The 21,992-nt window shown below is 41.6% G+C and overlaps 1 protein-coding gene across 1 annotated transcript in view; it reads left to right on the forward strand.

Annotated features, from left to right (window-relative positions):
- Positions 1–7,402: 7,402 nt before the first annotated feature.
- Positions 7,403–21,992, forward strand: part of LOC119853633 (WD repeat and coiled coil containing) — a 34,966-nt gene continuing 20,376 nt past the window's right edge. Inside the window, exon 1 of the mRNA XM_038396927.2 lies at positions 7,403–9,420. Coding sequence (XP_038252855.2) covers positions 7,495–9,420 — 1,926 coding nt within the window. The 5' untranslated portion in view covers positions 7,403–7,494. The remainder of the gene's footprint in view (positions 9,421–21,992) is intronic.

A 21,992-nucleotide genomic window follows, 5' to 3' on the forward strand; every position in this document is an offset into this window, starting at 1 on the left:
CATCCTCTAACCCCACCCCACCTCACCTTAGTCTGGGCCACTGCCAGTCCCCACTTAGCCCCTTGTATCGGGGCAGACTGCAGAATATATGCCACTCATCACCGGCAAGGGGGTTTTGGACCTGCTGCCTCTGCCTACCTTTGGTCTGCCCTTCTGCAGCCCTGCACCTATTCAGCCTGTAGTCATGCCTGCAGCCTGAGACTTTCCAGTCTGGAGCTCCCATATCCTCAGGCCCTTCCCCAGCCCTGCTGCAATCTAGGTGTCCTGCTCAGAACCTTGCAGCCAGGTCCTTCTCCCTCTACAGGCAGAGGGAGACTGACTAGGCTCCTGGCTCACAGCCTCTTATAGGGGCCAGCTGGGCCTGATTGAGCTGGCCATAGCTGCGGCTGCTCCCTTAATCCATCTGGGCTTTTCCCCACAGCCCCAGCCCTCTCCCCGTGCTGGCCTCAGCCCTGTCAGGGCCAGAGTGAGTAACACCCCACTACAGAGGGGTATGAGAAGAAGAAAGCCTGAATTAGGATCCCTTTGCAAAGATCCTCATACATTATCCTGTTGGTGGTGGGGTTTCCTCATTCCCTATAGGAAAGGTCTCAAGGCCTGCCCAAAACCTGGCGGACTCCCAGGAATCTATGTAGAATTCAAGTGATTCACAGGAGGGCAAGTCCTGTGCCTCCCCATGAGAACTGGCCCTCCACACACACCACCCTTCCATTGGAGCTGTACCTGTCATCTCTCATTCACTATAGAGAGGTTGACTCCTATCTCCGAGTAGCCTAAGATGCCAGACTCCATCGCCCTCTTGTTAAATTTTCAAACCTTTGTACATTCATCCATGCTGTTCCTCACTCTTAGGAGGAGTTTCCCATAAACATCTCAAAACTAGCTCATTATTCTCCTTCAAGTCCCTTCCTAAAACTCTTCTTTGCCATGACATCTACAAAAAACTTGACAACGGTTAGGCTGCTCCGAATATGCTGAGATCACTGCCTGTCATGCTGACCAACACTGGCTCATTGTTTCCTTATGCTCCCCCATCAGTCCGTCTGTACCCATCGTCTCTTGTCTCATACTTAGATTTATAAACTCTTTGGGGCAGGGACCATCTTTTTTATTCTGTGGTTGTACAGCTCCTAGCACAAAGCACTCCTGGCAATGACAAGGGCACTAGGTGCTATGGTAATAAACAAACATCTACTACTCTTACTACTAGTATCAGGATTCTCCTTGATAGCAGCTGACTCAGAAACCTTTGAAAAGACCTAAACAGAAAAGATAATATTGTCTTGGACTGAATTTTCCTGAAATGAACTAATAGATCACGTTTGTTAACCTCATAGCCACTAAATGCCTTTTCTAATTTACTTCAGAACTCTATCCTTCAATGTGATCTAATATATTAAATATCTGGTGCACTTGTTGGTTAAGGTGAAGTTAGGTGGTTTGAAAAAAAAACTGGACTTAACAATGGAAGAACCAGAAACACTCTATAGTTAAATTACTATACTATTGTGTTATGCTACCTCATTACCACCCCAGTGAAATTTTATTGAGTTTGTCATTATAATAGTTGAACACATTGGTAAGTTAATTAGAGAGAAATAAACACAGTAATTCTGTTGTCCCTATAGCTGTAACAAGCCAGTTGGAGGGGTCATCATGACCAGCTGCAGACATTTTACACAGCACCATCTCCTGTGGGATGCCTGTCAGCAGCCAGTTCCACAAATTTTTCCTTGTACCATGTAGCCCCTTGGAGGTATGGGTGGGTGGGAAGGAAGGTGTGGCACAGGCATGGTTGAGAGGGCAATGGCAGTGTGGCTCCTGAAAGACATATGCCCTTGGAGACGAGGAAGTCCCGAGAGTAGCAGAGAGAGCCTGATCTTCCACATGAATAGCCTAAGAACCACTGGATTTTCCAATGGATCTCATCAATATCTGCATGATTGAAGGCTGTGCATTCATAGATTCATAGATATTAAGGTCAGAAGGGACCATTCTGATCATCTAGTTTGACCTCCTGCACAATGCAGGCCACCGAATCTCACCCACCCACTCCTGCAATAAACCTCCCCTCCCCTCCATGGATACATTCATCTCCCTGCGAGGTGAGGTTCACCCCATTTTAAGCTGGGGAAAGAAAGGCCAGCAGAGTGACTCACCCAAGGCTAGGGAGCATGTCAATGGCAGATCTGGGATGGGAGCCCCGGGGTCCTGATTCTCCGCTGCCACATGCACTGGGGTGTGACTTTACACCTGTGCCGGCAGGACAGAACAGCAGAGCTGTGCTCCCTGGTGGAAGTGACCTGAGAGGCAGGCAATGGAGGGTCAGGTCCAACTGCCAGCTCTGCTGTGTGCACTAACCACTAGACCGCGCTTCTCCCTGCAGGCTAGACATGGGAGCGCCCCTACTTCCCCAAACTCCACCCTCTGTTCAGTGCACCCAGCCCCAGGGAAGGCAATGGGGCGGCACAGGGGTCAGAGGCAGCGCCCAGCCTGGGAGAGTGCATCATCAGGGGGACATGAGCTAGGAGGAGCACAGTTGGGCTCAATACCAGCAGGGGCTCATCTCATTGCCAGATGGCCAAGGCCCGTTTGATCAGGAGGCCCCAAGAGCCAATGGAGGCGGCGCCCCGGCAGGCCACTTGCACAGAGACATGTCACAGATTAGAACTAGGCTGCCAGCAGGTTCTGGGCCCCTAGAGGGGAGCGGATCAGTCATTTGAGCAGGCCAAGGAACTCGGCCTGCCCAGCAGCAGTGCGGCCTCTGGGTGGATGAAACAAACTGCAGGGAAACAGGGGCCAGGCACTATTTCCAGAGCCCGAGCTGCGGAGGGGTGGCCAGCGGGCTGGGGTGAGGGTGGTTCTGGAGTAGAGCACGGACTGGAGGTGGGGGGACGAAGAGAAGGGGACTCCCTTCCAGCGCGAGTGCTTGAGATCGACTGACCCAGGACCCCCTGGCAAGGGCTCACTCACCATCCACCACCTCTGAACATCCAGCGGGAGCTCCATGTTCTCCTTGGTCCACACCGGGGAGATGCTGCTGTCATAGTGGCTGGTGAACCACTCCGAGGCCCCTGCGTCCCCCGTGCACCTGTGGCAGGTGCACCCCTCACTGAGGTGCCTGGTCTGGCTGAGGCGCTGCATGCTGGCGTAGCCGGGCACCAGTCTGACCCGGTGGAAGCTCCCCGGGCTGTCCGGGTCCCGGTAGGCCATGCTGGGGTGTGAGTACGTGAAGACGAGTGACATGACGAATACTAGCAGGAAGGCAGTTGAGAGGAACCAGAACTGCAGGGAGCACTTCATGGTGAAGGGGGGAAAAGAAAGGACCACCCTGCCGGGGCAGGGATAGGGTCACTGGGTCCGCTGCGTTGGCTGCTGACGTCCCAGCCAGCCTGTGCCACCCTCTTCCTTACTTGCTTTGTCTGTCTGTAAACCCTACATGGCTTACGGGACGATGAGCTGCATACTCAATAAGTTTTGACTAGTAGAGTTTCTTGTACAACATTGTCCCTCCTGAAGGTTTTTTCCACTAGAGAGACTGTTGTAGCCTTTAGTCTGAAAATGAACAGTTCAGCCATGTTGAGGCAGAGGAAGGTTATATATTTGCTTGTATGCCAGACCCCCATTTTAAGCTACTACCATCCAGCTGCAATATACTCTGCTGTGATAACAAAGGTGCCACTCAGAGTTTAGTTGAGACAATCAACCTGAAGAATCCCAATACTGGAGTTAGTGAAATAAATCCAGAAGGCAGGGAAACAGTTAACAAGCCATTGATTTAAAAACACAAAAATCTGCATGGACTCTGCAAGTCTCTGGAGTTGATGGTACAACATTTTAATGTAATCTCAGTCCTTATTTACTGCAATCACTGTGGATAAACACCTACCGTTATATTTGGCAGAACTTCTGAATAGTCCATTCAACCGTCCCTGGAGAATGATGGAAACACAGCACAATCAGGCTTCCTAATCTCAGGCACTGCAGTGTTTTACCCTGAGCCTTGGGTATATTATGGAAGTTCCCTGGTCAGCAACAGTTGAAACTGAATTGGTGATGAACATGGTTTAACTGCAGGTGTAGACAAAAACAAAGCTTGATCAGCAAGGATTCAGAAACTGGAGAAAAAGTATAAGAATATAAGAAAGGCCATACTGGGTTAGACCAAAGGACCATCCAGCCCAGTATTCTGTCTACCGCCAGTGGCCAATGCAAAGTGCCCCAGAGAGAGTGAACCTAACACGTAATGATCAAGTGATCTCTCTCCTGCCATCCATCTCCATCCTCTGACAAACAGAGGCTAGGGACACCATTCCTTACCCATCCTGGCTAATAGCCATTAATGGACTTAACCTCCATGAATTTAACCAGTTCTCTTTTAAACCCTGTTATAGTCCTAGCCTTCACAATCTCATCAGGCAAGGAGTTCCACAGGTTGACTATGCACTGAGTGAAGAATAACTTCCTTTTATTTGTTTTAAACCTGCTACCCATTAATTTCATTTGGTGGCCCATAGTTCTTATATTATGGGAACAAGTAAATAACTTTTCCTTATTCACTTTCTCCACACCACTCATGATTTTATATACCTCTATCATATCCCCCCTTAGTCTCCTCTTTTCAAATCTTTTCCATGCTCCTCCAACTTGTGTATTTCAGCTAAAAGTTTTTTTTAATTTTCATTGAGGGCATCTATGCTGTTCATCACTTCAGACTTCTCCTCAATATTACTGACAGGCTTTTTATTTTAAATGCAATCTGCACATAATAAACTAGAAGAAGCCAATAATAGTGTAATGTATAGGAATAGGATAGTGTTCCTTGAAATATAAAACATGATGAGTGCCACCAAAGGGCTCACTAGCTTATTCCTTCACCCACCTACTTCCCTGGTCCTTCTCGCATGAACAGAGAGCAAAAATACCTGAAGTCCAAAGGTGCAAACAATTCCATGTTTATTGGGGTGAACTTCCAGCAAGCAATGATTCCAGTTTCCTTCCTTAGTGTCCCCCTTCCCAGCTCTGACACCACAGAGCCTTACCTGTGTCCCTGGTGCCATTTCCTGCCCTTAGCTAAACATGATTCCAATTTCCCCACCCCATTCCCTGTTCCCATTCCCCCTTTAGCAAAACATGGTTCCAATTTCCCCCCCCTCCACCCACTCACACCCCACTCATTTCCTGATTGACTGCAGACTATATCGTAAAACTTGAGTTCTGCTTAGCTATACCTTAACCAATCATTTTCCTGAAATTTAACTAACCAAGCCTAACATATTGTAACATGATTATTTAACCAATTATATCCCACCACCTTAATTAGTTTACACCCAGCAAAATTAATTATACATCAGACAGAAACAATCACAGAACCAGACAGAGATTATACAGACAAACAATAGGGAAATAGGAACTACAGTGATAGAACAAACACAGAAATGAAAGTTTCAGAGTAGCAGCCGTGTTAGTCTGTATTCGCAAAAAGAAAAGGAGTACTTGTGGTACCTTAGAGACTAACAAATTTATTTGAGCATAAGCTTTCGTGAGCTACGTGAAAGCTTATGCTCAAATAAATTTGTTAGTCTCTAAGGTGCCACATGTACTCCTTTTCTTTTTACAGAAATGAAGATTTCACATCCCAGCTATTGATAAGTGAGTTCTTGCCAGACAAGATGCTATCAAACTAAGTTTCCTTTTACATCTTCTAGGCACTTCCCTTTCTCTGAAGGCAATAGGTATTATCAGAAAGAAAAGGAGTACTTGTGGCACCTTAGAGACTAAAAAATTTATTTGAGCATAAGCTTTCATGAGCTATAGCTCACTTCATCGGAATACATCCGATGAAGTGAGCTGTAGCTCACAAAAATTTATGCTCAAATAAATTTGTTAGTCTCTAAGGTGCCACAAGTACTCCTTTTCTTTTTGTGAATACAGACTAACACGGCTGCTACTCTGAAACCAGGTATTATCAGGACAGGATTGTATTCCAAACAGCCCAATAGCACCTTATTTCAATGTGACTAGTTTGGAATGTGAGGAGGTGACCGGTCGCTTCCCAGCTTATGGCTGCCTCTGCTGCTTAGCCAAAGATCTTAGCCTAAGAACAGGGCCTCAGACTGTCACAGTGAGAGAAGGCCCTTACACCGGCAGACAGTGATTTTGATTCTTTCTTTTATACCTCTATAACTAGCTAAGTGATAAGAATACACCTAAATTCTTAGAGTATAGGCCTTTACAGACAGACCTGAATATCTATAGCCTAACAAGCCCTTTGGTGGTGCTCACCATGTTTTATATTTTTAGAAGTTGCCAGAAACCAGCCAGAGCTGCAGGTTGTATATAGCTAGGCCTTTCATGATCTAATAAGTGTTTGTATACACAGTTATTTGGAACCCAACTGAGCCCATGTCGTTTCTTCATATTACTATTGTTGTGTAAAGAGCAAAAGACACAACAAGTGCATCAGTAAGAACAATAGCAACAAGGAGATCACAAGATGCTCAGTGGAATAGGTCACAAAAGATTATAAAGTCAGAAGGCATCACTGGGTCATTTAGTCTGAACTCCTGTTTAACACACGCCATAGGACATCACTGAATTAATTCCTGTTCGAACTAGAGAATATCTTTTAGAAAAATATCCAACTTGTTTTAAAAATTGTCCATGATGGAGAATCCACAACCTGTCCTTTTTGGCTTAAACTCTAGGCTCACAGGCAGAAATGAACACCTGGGAAGACCAAAAGGGAAGTGACATAAATGAACCTGATCCAGAGAAACAAACACTAATTAGATCAGGTGCCCTGGCTTCTAGTTTATGTTGCTTATCTTTTTGTCTCCTCCTCTTTCACATTTCATATAACCAGTGAGTATGATTGCTTTCTCCTATTTCCCCTTCTAAAGCCCCTTAGGAATCTTTGAAATGTGCTGCATATCAGAGATTGGAATCTGGCCCTTATTCTTAATGGATATGTTTAAACCTTATTTTTTCCTTCAAAGACTGTCCATAAAGAAGTGCCAGGTCATTATTTCATGCTGTAGCTTAATGCCAAGGCTTAACAGCATAGGATCTCTCTTCTCCATTCATTGAAGAAGCCCTTCATTCACTGAAGGTCAAGGTATTAGAGTGTTATTTTTAAATATACTCCCAGCATTTAAGAGTTAAAAATAGGCTACTGAGAAAATGTCAGTGAAGCATACAGTAAGTAATTAGCTAAACCTTGTTAGACATCACATGAAGCTTATAACTCCTCCCAGAAAAAAGCATAGCAAAAGCAGCTTTCACCAGGATTTATACTTAGAAGAGCAGCTGGAGAGTCACAGTGTGAAGGAGTTTGCATTTCAGGCTCCTTGCTTATTAGAAAAAAAATCAGCTTGATTCACCTACAGGGAAACAAGTCAACAGCCAAGGGACACATTTTCCTTATCAAGATGCTCAAATGAATCCTGTGGATTTTTTACTTTGGAACAATCACCTCTAGGGAGGAAGTTTAAAATGATGGAGTTGGGAAAGGCAAAACTTCTAAGAACTGGCCTTAATGCCCTGCATCAGGCCATACACCCTGTGCATGGAATTGCCTGGACAGATGGGAAACAAGTGGCACTGACTGCTTTACATTTGCATCATGGAGAACTCAAGTTTGGTGACTCAAGTGTAATTGGTCAGTTTGAACATGTTCATGGACTTTACTGGGGCTCATGTCATGCTGCAGGCACACCAGCGCTGCTTGCTGTTCAGCATAAAAAACATGTCACTGTTTGGCAGCTGAGCTCTAACATTTTGGAAAAGAAAAAGCTCCTGGTTTCTCAGACTTGTGAAATTGGTGAGCCATTCCCAATGCTTCCCCAGGGCTGTGCATGGCATCCCAAGAAGGATATTTTGGCTGTGCTTACTAAACGGGACGCCTCTGTTTTACATGCTGTTCGTTCTGATAACTCCAGGGTTAAGGCGGACATCAAAAGTAGTGGTCTCATCCACTGCGCTTGTTGGACTAAGGAAGGCAATCGCTTGGTAGTTGCTATAGGCAGTGCCCTTCATTCCTACATATGGGATGACGCTCAGAAAGCTTTAAATGCTTGCTTCTTTTGCCCAATATTTGATGTGGGCAGCTATATCTGTGCTATAGAAGCTACTTTAGATTTCCAAATTGCTGTAGCCACAGAGCTTCCATTAGATAAGATCTGCGGCTTAAATGCAGGCATTACTTTTGATGTGCCGTCTGGTACTGAAACAGGTTCTTTAACTTCACAGTCTACTCTGGCACTTGGGGATGAGGAATACTCCATGCACCTAAGAAGAAAATCGACAGATTCGGAAAAATCAGTGGCTGTTGATTCAGTAGCTTCTTCTTCATCAGGTCCTGTGGATTTGACCCATATCCTTGCAAACCGTCGAAGATCTGATCCCAGTCCTCTCATTCCTCTGAGACACAAGGACTATGTCCCAGGAAACAATCAGGACTCTTCGTACCTGATCTTGGTAACTTTTGAGAGAAAGGTAACGACCACCCGAAAAGTCAGCATCCCAGGCATTCTGGTCCCTGATATAATAGCTTTTGACCCTAGAGCTCGGATTGTGGCAGTAGCCTCCAATACTTGTAACATTGTTTTGGTTTATTCAGTAACCTCTTCCTGCATGCCCAATATTCAACAAATCCAACTGGAGAAAAGTGAAAGACCAAAGGGTTTGTGCTTCTTGATAGATAAACTCTTGTTGATTTTGATTGGAAAGCAGAAATTCACTGACCCTGCTCTCATTCCATCTTCAAGTTCAGAAAGGTACATTATTCGTTTAATGATCAAAGAATTAATATTTGAAGAAGATTTTTCAGCACCGTCTGATGCCACCCAGAATCTGCTTTCTAATTTTGAATACTGCATGAATACTCTTGGAAAACGGAAGTTCTTTGAAAATCTTGCCATGGAAGATCAACCCTTGAGCAGAGAGCTGTTAATACCAGGTAGCACTATCATTCAATCCCCTAGTGGCAGGAGAAGACTCATAGAAGAAGTGAAGAGTCCCAGTTATGAACGAAGCTCATCATCAAGTGTGAGTGACCTTGATGAAAAAAGAGTCTCAGGTGACCCATCCATTGCTTTGGAAATGTTGGATGCTGAGCCAATTAATCGGTCAGTGCCCCCCTTTGGATTTAGGACACCAGCCAGGTTGTCCAACAGACCAGCTTCTCCTAAAGTGCAGCTGGATGTGATTCAAGAAACTTTTGTTTCTCCTAAAAATAACAACTTGCCAAGTGAAAAGGGAGCAAACCACATATCCAGGAATCTAGAGAGACTGTGTGGCAGCTTCACTGAGTTACAGCTGCACCTTTCTGAACTAACAGACTCCACTAAAAATGGAAAGAGATTATCTCTAGCATATCCATCTTTTCAGGAGCCACCTTTTGTCCACATCACTTATCAGGTAATTTTTTATTAATTTAACATTCTTATCAGGTAGCTTTTTAAAAATTCTCTTTTTAAACATTTTATTTTAAAGCAAGGGGATGTATTTTAATTTTCACAGTCCAATTAGCAGATTTCATCAGAGCTTGACACTCAACTTGATTCAGAGTTGTGAAATAACTTGTCATCGAAACAATCAATTACATTTCTGCAACCAGTTGACTGAATTTTATAGGAGATTCTGCATAAGAAATCAGGGTCTTTTCTTCCTTCATTGCTTAGATGTAACTACCACTGAGGCTAATTGGAGTTGCATGCATATATCAAAAAGGAGCACAGAACATTAACAATTATCACTGTACAAAAGGATTTTGTATTATTTAAGTGTAGATGGCCCCACAAGCACTCCCACTGGATGAGACAGCTACTCCCACCAACAAGCCTATGAAGTTCAGATCTGGGTTCAGATTCAAAGTTTGCAGCTAGCCAGTATCTCTGATGGGCTGAAACAAAACTTTGTATCTAGACTTTTGCAAAATTCAGGTGGGAAAGAGCTGAACTTTACAACTTGGCCCATCTCTAGTTTAGTTTTTCACTGACAATTTTTACACATCTGGACAATTTCATTTTTTCAAAAATATTACCTTTTTAACTTGATTTCTTAAAAAAAAAGTGTACGTACCTAACTGCCAATTATTTTAACGAATAAGTAATATGCCAAATCATCAAGTCCTTATCTAGACCTTATTCAGACAAAACTTCCATTGATTTCAGTGTGAGTTTTAACTGAGTAAGGACTTCAATATTTGGTACATTATTTTTATTATTATTAATTATTATTATGATTGTTATTTTTGAGACACCCTTCAGTTTAGTATAATAGGAAACTAGATACTTTTATTTATATATCTTGCAGCTTTTGAAAATATTTTAGGATCCTTTGGTATGAAAGGCATTATGGAAATATAAGATATTAATTTTTTATTATGTAGTGGTATTAAAATTATGTATTTCTGGGTCAAATTTGATTCTCAGATGTGCGCCAGTGGTTTCCTGTTACATTAATGAGAGCTATGTGCACATCCAAGGAGAGAATCTTCCTCTACACATCCTGTAAGGAAATGATTACTTGATTCAAACATCACTCATCACATTTTAGAAATTATTTACTTGCCATTTTAGAGTATTACAGTGTGTTGGCCCTCTGGGTGAAAGCAAAGTGTTTGATCTCATTTAGTCAATAATTTAACTTGAATATATTGCATAAACTCCAATATACAAAGAAAAAATACTAGTTTAAATATTTTAGCATTATAGTCACCAAAAAGTAAGCACCTGTGCCTTACAGTGAATTGAAGCTCTTTTGCCTACTGAACATTTATTACCTCATTGTCTTTCAAGAAGTCTATTCTTTTGGGTTAGAATTAGTGGTGTCAATTCTTTTCCAAATAGAAGTTTAGGCTATGGGATCTAGCACCAGCTTAAGATTTGAATTGCGAAGTAAGTGCTTGATTGCACAAATAGTAAGAAATATATTTGCTTTTCTTTTAAATCAAAGTGAATTTGGTGCTGGTAAAATGATGTCAGACTGACCCTATTGGAGAACGAATTTCTTTGTTTATGAAAAGAACAGGTTGGTTTCATAGTTCATCCAAAGACAGCACCATATTAAACTAATTCAGAAAAAGAGCCACTTAATGAATGTTTGCAGTGTTGTAGCCATGTTAGTCCCAGGTTATGAGACAGACAAAGGTTGGTGAGGTAATATCTTTTATCAGAAGTTGGGCCAACAAAAGATATTACCTCACCCACCTTGTTTCGCCCACTTAATGACTAGGTTTCTTCCACATTTAGGTGTTCTTTGAAGGTCTACCATCTAAGTACTGACCTTGTCTAGCCCTTTTTATCTTCTGAGATCTGGCAAGATCACAGTATGAGGCCAAAGATAATGAAAAAGAGATTGATGGCAAAGAGACGTCCAGACAGAGAGAGATATATTTTGCCTCAGAGACAGCCAATAATTTTCTCAGAAAATAAATGTTTTGATTAGTTTGGATTCAGACATCTGAGTCTTGTTCCTGCTTTATGAGCTGATTAGCACTCTCTGAGCTCAGAGACCAGCTCAGCCATGGAGTTACAGCCAGGATATGTATGCATAGAGCAAAAGGCTCAGGAAATGGCCCTGCTGCCTTATGTATAAATACCTTTCTGTGGTAAACATTCTAAATATTGGTAACACTGCAGTACTGGAATACTGTAGTACAACATTTATTTGTAAGCTTGTCATTGCAAGGTCTGTGTCTTTGTATGGGTTTGTACAGCACTTACCACAATGTGGGCCCAATCCTGACAGAGGCAGGCATCTGGGCAGTATTGTATTATAAAATACATAAAATAATGACTACCACACAATATAACCATATGGCTACTTAAAAACATAAAAGTAAGGTTTAAATCATTATAAGTAAAAAACAGCAGTAATTAATGACCAATTATCAACTTTATTTTGTGACAATGTTAATATACACCAAACTATTTAGAAAACTATGGTCTAAGATAAATCTGAACCTAAATTATTTTAACAATTTCAATTTCTCTCCATAGTAAGTTCCAAAAATGGTATTTGTTTTATTAATGCTATACTAACTGTAAGGAGTCTCTGTTCTTTACAGATTTGCCATGACAATACTAACTGTAACTTCTGACAGGTTTCAGAGTAGCAGCCGTGTTAGTCTGTATCCGCAAAAAGAAAAGAAGGACTTGTGGCACCTTAGAGACTAACAAATTTATTTGAGCATAAGCTTTCGTGAGCTACAGCTCACTTCATTGGATGCATTCAGTGGAAAATACAGTGGGGAGATTTATATACACAGAGAACATGAAACAATGGGTGTTATCATACACACTGTAAGGAGAGTGATCAAGAACGTCATCTTGTCAACTGCTGGAAATGGCCCACCTTGATTATCACTACAAAAGGTCCCCCTCCCCCCCGCTCTCCTGCTGGTAATAGCTCACCTTACCTGATCACTATCGTTACAGTGTGTATGGTAACACCCATTGTTTCATGTTCTCTGTGTATAGAAATCTCCCCACTGTATTTTCCACTGAATGCATCCGATGAAGTGAGCTGTAGCTCACGAAAGCTTATGCTCAAATAAATTTGTTAGTCTCTAAGGTGCCACAAGTCCTCCTTTTCTTTTTGTAACTTCTGACACACTTAAGTCTTTTCAGTAATCCCCGGGCTTATATTCTATGTGAACTGTGGACACTAGCAAGTCCATGATTACCAGGGATCCTAGAAATCCGCTATCCTTGGAAAAATGTGGAATTTGCATTTTCACAGAGAATCTTTAGTTTTTACATTTTGTGAAAAAATAAAAACATATACAGTGGAACCCCAATTATCTGATCTAATTGGGACCAGGGCCAAAACTGATAATCAAAAATTTGGATAATTAGGAGAATGGACAGGGCTCGGACTGTCAGCCCCATGCTGTGGGAATTCAGCTGTCAAAACTGTAAATATATCAGTAACATGTGTTCAACTGATACCTATGTATATTGTGGCTAGGGAAGCTAAAGTTCAGCGTTTCATTTTAATCACAGACAAATGCAGATTTTTATGGTTTTTTTCTTGAAGAATTTTGGGTTTTTTTATCACTGAAAAGTAGGATCCCTGATGATCACTCACACTTTGGAGCTGTCACAACTGTATCTTGTGTAATAGCATTCAGGCATAGAGGTAATGCCATCATTCACCTTGAACAGCATATATTTAGACTTGGAACTATTAGATTTTTATCAGTAAATGCTGGTAAACATCAATTTCACTGTACACATACAGACAAAAAATATTTCCATTGATAATAATCAAAATGTACAAACAGACAAAATCAGAAAAATGTGGCTTGTGAACTTATTAGAGTTTCATTTAAGGATATTTACTTTGTATATTTTGACAAAATATTGACAATTTGTGTTTTAACAGCTATAAAGCTTTAACTTTTCAAATCTCAACATCTACTGTCATTAAATAATTGTTGTCTGAGCATCCATTGTCTTGTCTGACCCCTCCCCATAATTTCCTGCAACTGTGCAAATGCAAATTAATAAAAATATTTTAAAACCTTTAAAATAAGCTTCAATATTATATGTCAAAAGTACAAAACAAAATCTAATTCTGCCAGGTCTTCATATATTATTGCATCTGCATCATGTAGAGATGAATGGTTTTGTGAGTATTGTGTGAGGGCAGGCAGAGAGACTCAGTAACAGGCTTTTATTAAATAAATAAAAAAAGAGTATATAAAAGTAAAATAAGTAAAATAATGTGGTATAGATTTGTTTCTGAGAGTGATTTTTGCAACTAGATATTTTATCACTCAGTTTCTCTCTAGAAAAAAAGAACAAGTAATCAGCCATATTCAGAAAGCCACGCATCATCAAGGATCTACAACCTATCCTGAAGGATGGCCCATCACTCTTACAGATCTTGGGAGACAGGCCAGTCCTTGCTTACAGACAGCGCCCCAAGCTGAAGCAAATACTCACCAGCAACCACACACCACACAACAGAATCACTAACACAGGAACCTATCATTGCAGCAAAGCCCATTGCCAACTGTGTCCACATATCTATTCAGGGGACACCATCATAGGACCTGTCAAGGTTCCTTCCCCACTCTGAACTCTAGGGTACAGATGTGGGAACCTGCATGAAAACCTCCTAAGCTTACTTTTACCAGCTTAGGTTAAAACTTCCCCAAGGTACAAACTATTTTACCCTTTGCCCTTGGACTTTCGCTGCCACCACCAAACGTTTAACTGGTTACTGGGAAAGAGTTGTTTGGAAACGTCTTTCCCCCAAAAATCCTCACCAAAACCTTGCACCCCCCTTCCTGGGGAAGGCTTGATAAAAATCCTCACCAATTTGCATAGGTGACCACAGACCCAAACCCTTGGATCTTAAGAACAATGAAAAAAGCATTCAGTTTCTTACAAGAAGAATTTTAATTTAATTTAAATTTAATAAGAAAAGGTAAAAAGAATCACCTCTGTAAAATCAGGATGGTAAATACCTTACAGGGTAATTAGATTCAAAACATAAAGAATCCCTCTAGGCAAAACCTTAAGTTACAAAAAGACAGGAATATCCATTCTATTCAGCACAGCTTATTTTCTCAGCCATTTAAAGAAATCATAATCTAACGCATATCTAGCTAAATTACTTACTAAGTTTTAAGACTCCATTCCTGTTCTGTCCCTGGCAAAAGCATCACACAGACAGACAGACCCTTTGTTTCTCCCTCCCTCCTGCTTTTGAAAGTATCTTGTCTCCTCATTGATCATTCTGGTCAGGTGCCAGCGAGGTTATCCTAGCTTCTTAACCCTTACGGGTGAAAGGGCTTTTCCTCTGACCAGGAGGGATTTTAAAGGTGTTTACTCTTCCCTTTATTTTTATGACAGGGCCTAATCACATCAGCCACACTATCAGAGGCTCATTCACCTGCACACCAACCAATGTGATACATGCCATCATGTGCCAGCAATGCCCCTCTGCCATGTACATTGGTCAAACTGGACAGTCTCTACGTAAAAGAATAAATGGACACAAATCAGAGGTCAAGAATTATAACATTCAAAAACCAGTCGGAGAACACTTCAGTCTCTCTGGTCATTCGATTGCAGACCTAAAAGTGGCAATTCTTCAACAAAAAAACTTTAAAAACAGACTCCAACGAGAGACTGCTGAATTGGAATTAATTTGCAAACTGGATACAATTAACTTAGGCTTGAATAGAGACTAGGAGTGGATGGGTCATTACACAAAGTAAAACTATTTCCCTATGTTTATTTCCCCCCCCCCCCACTGTTCCTCAGACGTTCTTGTCAACTGCTGGAAATGTCCCACCTTGATTATCACTACAAAAGGTTTTCTCCCTCCCCCCCCCAGCTCTCCTCCTGGTAATAGCTCATCTTAAGTGATTACTCTCCTTACAATGTGTATGGTAACACCCATTGCTTCATGTTCTCTATGTATATAAATCTCCCCACTGTATTTTCCACTGAGTGCATCCAATGAAGTGAGCTGTAGCTCACAAAAGCTTTTTTTCAAATACATTTGTTAGTCTCTAAGGTGCCACAAGTACTCCTTTTCTTTTTGCGAATACAGACTAACATGGCTGCTACTCTGAAACCTGTCATACAGAAACTAATTACAGTAGGAAATTGGACCATCAGGATTCCAGGTGATTGCCATTTAGACAAACCTCACTAACAGGGATAAGATTCATCTGCTGAAACTTGAAGAATACTGTTAAGCTCACATTTTGTTCACAAGCAGTATTGTGTCAGAAATAGGTATCACTGACAGGGTATATCACAAAATTAAACAGAAAACCAAATGCATTTTGGATTATTAGCCGTCATGATTTCCCACTTAACAATCACTGATAGTGTATAGAATTCAATTTATATTTGTATAAGCACCCTTCAGACACTGTACATGTACACTGACCTGATCAATTATAAAATAAAGAGAAAAGCAAGGTTTTACAGTAAATTAGGAGACGAGTATAGGGCATTCCAGGTAGATGGGAACAACAACAACAACAAAACCTGGGACATGATCATACACAATAGTGGGAAGGCAAGGGCAGAAGATAGACGGGAGACCAGGTTAGAGGAGTAAAGTGAATGAGCTAAGGATTAGGTGTACAGTATTAGGCGAGAGAGATTGGCGGTAGTAAATTAATCTCTTTATTGGTAATAAAGTTTCAAGGCTTTTGTACATGGCACCCAAATTTCCATCTCCATCAACTCTAAGGGCATGATCCTGCAAGATGTTCAGGTTGGAAGGGGTACATGAGGTGCTGAGTACCATCAACTCCTAATGCAGTCGGTGCATATATCTCACTAGAAGAACTCAGCACCTTGACATATAGGATACCAAGCTGTCTATATTCCTGTCTTGACTATTAGATTCGAGCTACACAGTAATAACCCAATTAATGAATACATCAGAGACTGAAGACTCTCTGTGGGTAAGATGGCCCTCTTTTGCCCCCAAGTTTCTGACTCAGCTATCACTTTCCTTAACTCAGGCCTTAACTTTGCTCCAAAGCAAGAAATCTCAGAGTCATCTTTAATTGCCAACATTACTTTACTTTCCACATCTCCCTCATCTGTATTTCTGCTTATCACCAGTTTCAGAACATTATCAGAATTTGTCCTTACCATGTCCTCTCTGCTTTTGCTTACATCCTTATCCATGCATTAATCACCTCCTATCTTGACTACGGCCGTTCCATTTTTTATGGTCTTCCTAAATCTCTGGTCTCTAAACTTCAGGCTGCCTGACTAGTCTGTCACTCCAGGAAGCAGAGTCAGATTACCTTTATCTTCCATCATTTTCATGGCTTCCTTTCTATTCCTCAATCCAATTCAAAATTGCCCTCCTGAATATCAAGATGGTTCATGGATTTACTACAGCTGAAAGAAATGGAGGAAGGTACGAGGCTGTAGGTAGATCAGGGAGAATGAAGCACATTTTTTGCCTTTAAGAAAAAAAAGGATGTTTTCTGCATTACATAGCATGTTTCTATATACACAGATTCTGCCACTCTTAGTGACACTAAGGAGTATGTACACACGAGATGCCCCATGGACTTTAATGGGATCCTTGGTGGAATAAGGCACTATTCAAAGTGAGTGAGAGTATCAGAATCTGGTCCATAGATAGTAAATTGGGCTACCCACAACTCTGAGTGGACAGTGTTCTCTGATTTGCACCACTATCTCATCAGTAGCTGGTCTTAAATTCATAGAGATGATCTTTGTACCAAGGTGTATGAATGTGGGTGGTACAGGAGGATGTACAAGATTAAAATGAAGCAAAAGGGTTAAGAAGAGGAAAGGACAGAGTTGAAGATATTGGCAGACTGATGGGTGGGGATAAAATACGTTGTTTATTTATAGTACAAACAGATTGTATAAGGCATCTAATCTAAGGGCTTTTAAAAACCTATTTGCTCTTTGCTTTAGTAAACAATTTTCCACCCATAAATATACTAGCTCACATGTTACAAATAGATAGCATGGACTTGACCACTGTAGCCTCCCAGCCATGTGTTGGAAAACAGTTATTGCTAGTGCATTTCAAGCCCCCATCTGAAAATGACCTTAGAATTTTCATATATTTAGCACACCACTTTTCTTCAATTTTCTTACAAGATTTCTTGAGGTTTGATTGTATTCATACTTCAATATCTGATTATGGTCTCTCACTTGATTTGCACTTTTGAATAATGTTATCTTTTGAATAATAAAGTCTGACTAACCTTCATTTTTCGAAACAATAAAGAATTTGAGATAATAGTTTTTCCTCAAGACCTCAGAAGGTTTGGTGAAAGAAACTCATAAATGGAAGAGACCAATATGACTCAGAAAATAAAGAATCTTAATGTGATAGGCCATGTCCTGTCACTGAATGGGGGAAGACAGTAATAAAGAATGATCATTAATCATAGAATCATAGAACTGTAGGCTGGAAGGGACCTCGAGAGGTCATCTACTCCAGTCCCCGCACACATGGCAGGAATAGGTATTCAGGGCCGGATTAACTTTTTGTGGGCCCAGCGCCAAACATATTTGTGGGCCCCCCCCGGGGAATGAAGGGGCCAGGGACAAGAGCCCAGCAGATAGAGTGGATTTGATTGAAATCATGATTTAAATCACTAGTCACGAAGACTCGATTTAATCATGGTTTTCTACATAAAAGTGCATTCTTGTTGGTTGTTATAATCTTAATACATATTCTTCACACCTCAGAGATAGATGTAGGTTTCATTTTTAGAAGGTACACACTATACATTTTTAAACAGTGCTTTATTTTGAAAACTTTTCAGATGAGTTTTACAGCTATATCAGAAAATGAATGATTGTTTGGTTATTTCATTTACCAAAGATAATTGAAGCAGATATTTATGAAGTCATTGGGAGGTGAGCTATCTCCAGCTCAACAGGTTAATCATTAATATTTGGAGGATTTTCTTGTCAGGCTGTATTAGGAGGAAAACATCACCACACAGACATTTAAATTGTTATATTTAACTAAAACAACAACGTTAAGTATTCTTGATTTTTTTCTTCAACAACAAACATAATCTTTTAACAAAAAAGCATACATCCCTCGCTTCTCATTTATCTCCAGACTTTTTCCCCTTGTCCAGGTCTATTCCACCCCCAACAATCTTCTATTCATTGAACTTTTTGAAACTTTTCACTTTTAAAGAGAGGTAAGGGATTGACTCTGTTACAAAAATTTGCAGAGAGACAATAGAGTTGAGGTCTGTTATTTCCCACTTCTATATAGTATGTATGTATGTATGTATTTATTTATTTAATTAAAACATTTTTGCTGTTAACAAGCATGTTACCTCTGGAGACACAAATCCACAGTTTGAGAACTGCAAAACTAAGCTTCTCTGATGGTATCTTCTAGACTGAGCACTAAGTCACATTGGGTAGATAGAAAGATTAACCTAAATAATCTATACAGAAGCCTGTGGAACCCCATAAAATTGTGTCCCTAATCCATGAACTATTAGAACTCATTTACAAAACTTTTCTCACACATTACATGAATATATTGTCTCATACTATAGAATTAGAATTTATAATCCTTATTCCATGATGAGATATAATGTATCTTAATTAAAATTATCTTTAGATAGGTGTTTTCCCCTCAAAAATCCAATTTAAATAAAAAAATCTGATTTTTAATTTTTTTTAAAAGTCATTGATTTTTATCCACCCTGACAGCAGGGCATGATGGGGGGAAAGGATTGGTCCCCAGCTGCAGAGAGGTAGGTTGCCAGGGGCAAGATGAGCACACTGGGACATGGGGGAGGATTAGTCCCTGCTGACTGGAGCAAGGCAGGGGCCGGGGGCAAAAGCACAGCAGGGCAGGAGCTAGGGTTGGTCCCTGGAGCAAGTGAGGGGCCGGGGGTAAACTGCAAGTGCAGCAGGACTGGGGAGGGGGTAAATAGGATCCTCCCCCCCTGCCCCTGCCCACATAGAGCGGGTACCTACCTTCTTCTTGGTTCTAGCCCATTCTCTTTGTCTCTCCATGCACTGAGATGAGGGTGGGGGTGCAGGGTCTGGGAGGAAGTTAGAGTGCAGGAGCAGGCTGGGGGTTGGGGTGCAGGTTCTGGCCAGGAGCTAGGGTGAGGGAAGGGGCTCAGGGTTGGGGCAGGAGGTTGGGGTGTGGAGCGCTCCCATTTGGTGCAAGGGGTACAGGTGGGAATGTGGGGAGGGGTGCAGGAACTTCCGTTTGGTGCTCAGGGTGAGGATGTGGAGGGATGCAGGAGTCAGGGCATGGGGTGTCGGGGGGCTGGGTATGTGTGGGTGGTGCAGGAGTCAGGACTGGGGGTGAGTGAGAGGGGTGCAGGAGTCAGGGCAGAGGGCTGGGGGTTGTGGGAGTGCTCCCAGCCCCCTGCCCTAAGCGGCTCACGGCAGGGTGCTGGAGGGGGTATACCCTGATTCCACCCCCTTCCCCAAGGCCATGCCCCCGCCTCTTCTCCGCCTCCTCCCCCAGCGATGAGTGCGCTGTGGCTCCGCTCCTCCCCCTCCCTTGCGCAGGCGATCAGCTGTTCGGTGGCAGGGAGAGGAGGGGAGGGAGGGAGAGCGGGAGGAGTAGGAAAGCAGCACGCTGGGAGAAGAGATGGCGGAGGGGGAGCTTGGCTGCCGGTGGAGCCAGCTCTGCAACACGAGCCAGCAGGACCAAGCTTCTGCCTGCTGCCCCCACAGGAGAGAGCAGTGGGTGGGGGGGCAGAGAAGAGCAGGCCTGGCCGGGACCACCTTAGACCGTGGGCCCAGCGCCATGGTAAATTCAGTATTGTAGGCATTATCTAGACCAAGCCTGACAGGTGTTTGTCTAACCTGCTCTTAAAAATCTCCAATGATGGAAATTCCACAACCTCACTGGGCAATTTATTCCAGTGCTTAACCATCCTGACAGGAAATTTTTCCTAATGTCCAACCTAAACTACCCTTGCTTCAAATTAAGCCCATTGCTTCTTGTCCTATCCTCAGCGGTTAAGAACAATTTTTTCCCCTCCTCCTTGCAACAACCTCTTATGTACTTGAAAACTGTTATGTCCCCACCTCAGTCTTCTCTTCTCCAGACTAAACAAACCAATTTTTTCAATCTTCCCTCATAGGTAATGTTTTCTAGACCTTTAATCATTTTGTTGCTCTTCTCTCCAATTTGTCCACATCTTTCCTGAAGTGTGGTGCCCAGAACTGGACACAATATTCCAGTTGATGCCTAATCAGTGCGGAGTAGAGTGGAATAATTACTTCTTGTGTCTTGCTTAAAACACTCCTGTTAATACATCCCGAATGATGTTCGCTTTTTTTGCAACAGTGTTATACAGTTGACTCATATTTAATTTGTGGTCCACAATGACCCCCAGATCCCTTTCCTCAGTACTTCTACCTAGGCAGTCATTTCCCATTTTAGATGTGTGCAACTGATTGTTCCTTCCTAAGTGGAGTATTTTGCATTTGTCCTTATTGAATTTTATCCTATTTACTTCAGACTATTTCTCCAGTTTGTCAAGATCATTTTGAATTTTAATTCTATCCTCCCCAAAGCACTTGCAACCCCTCCCAGTTTGGTATCGTCCATAAACTTTATAAGTGTACTCTTTTCAGAGTAGCAGTTGTGTTAATCTGTATTCGCAAAAAGAAAAGGAGTACTTGTGACACCTTAGAGACTAACAAATTTATTTGAGCATAAGCTTTTGTGAGCTACATATCTAAATCAAAATTGATCCCTGTAGAACCCCACTCAATATGCCTTTCCAGCTTGACTGTGAATCACTGATAACTACTCTCTGAGGATGGGTTTCCAACCAGTTATGCACCCATTTTATAGTAATTCCATCTAGGTTGTATTTCCCTAGTTTGTTTATGACAAGGTCATGCGAGACAGTATCAAAAGCCTTACTAAAGTCAAGATTAGGGCTGTCGATTAATCGCAGTTAACTCACTCAATTAACTAAAAAAATTAATCGTGATTAATTGCACTGTTAAACAATAGAATACCAACTGAAAATTATTAAATATTTTGGACGCTTTTCTACATTTTCTAATATATTGATTTCAATTACACTTTTACATGGAAGTGTGTCCTCTGGAATGGTGTCCGAAGCATGAAGGGGTATACAAATATTTAGCATGTAAATTCCTTGCAACGCCGGATACAAAAGTGCCATGTAAATGCCTGTTCTCACTTTTAGATGACATTGTAAATAAGAAGCAGGCAGCATTAGGTCCTGTAAATGTAAACAAACATGTTTGTCTGAGCAATTGGCTGAACAAGAAGTAGGACTGAGTGGACATGCAGGTTCTAAAATTTTTAATTGTTTTATTTTTGAGTGCAGTTATTTTTTGTACATAACTGTACATTTGTAAGTTCAACTTTCATGATAAAGAGATTGCACTACATTATTTGTATTAGTGAATTGAAAAATTACTACATTATTTGTGAATTGAAAAATACTATTTCTTTTGTTTTTTACT

The sequence above is a fragment of the Dermochelys coriacea genome, chromosome 3 (assembly GCF_009764565.3).
Source record: "Dermochelys coriacea isolate rDerCor1 chromosome 3, rDerCor1.pri.v4, whole genome shotgun sequence".
Lineage (NCBI taxonomy): Eukaryota > Metazoa > Chordata > Testudines > Dermochelyidae > Dermochelys > Dermochelys coriacea.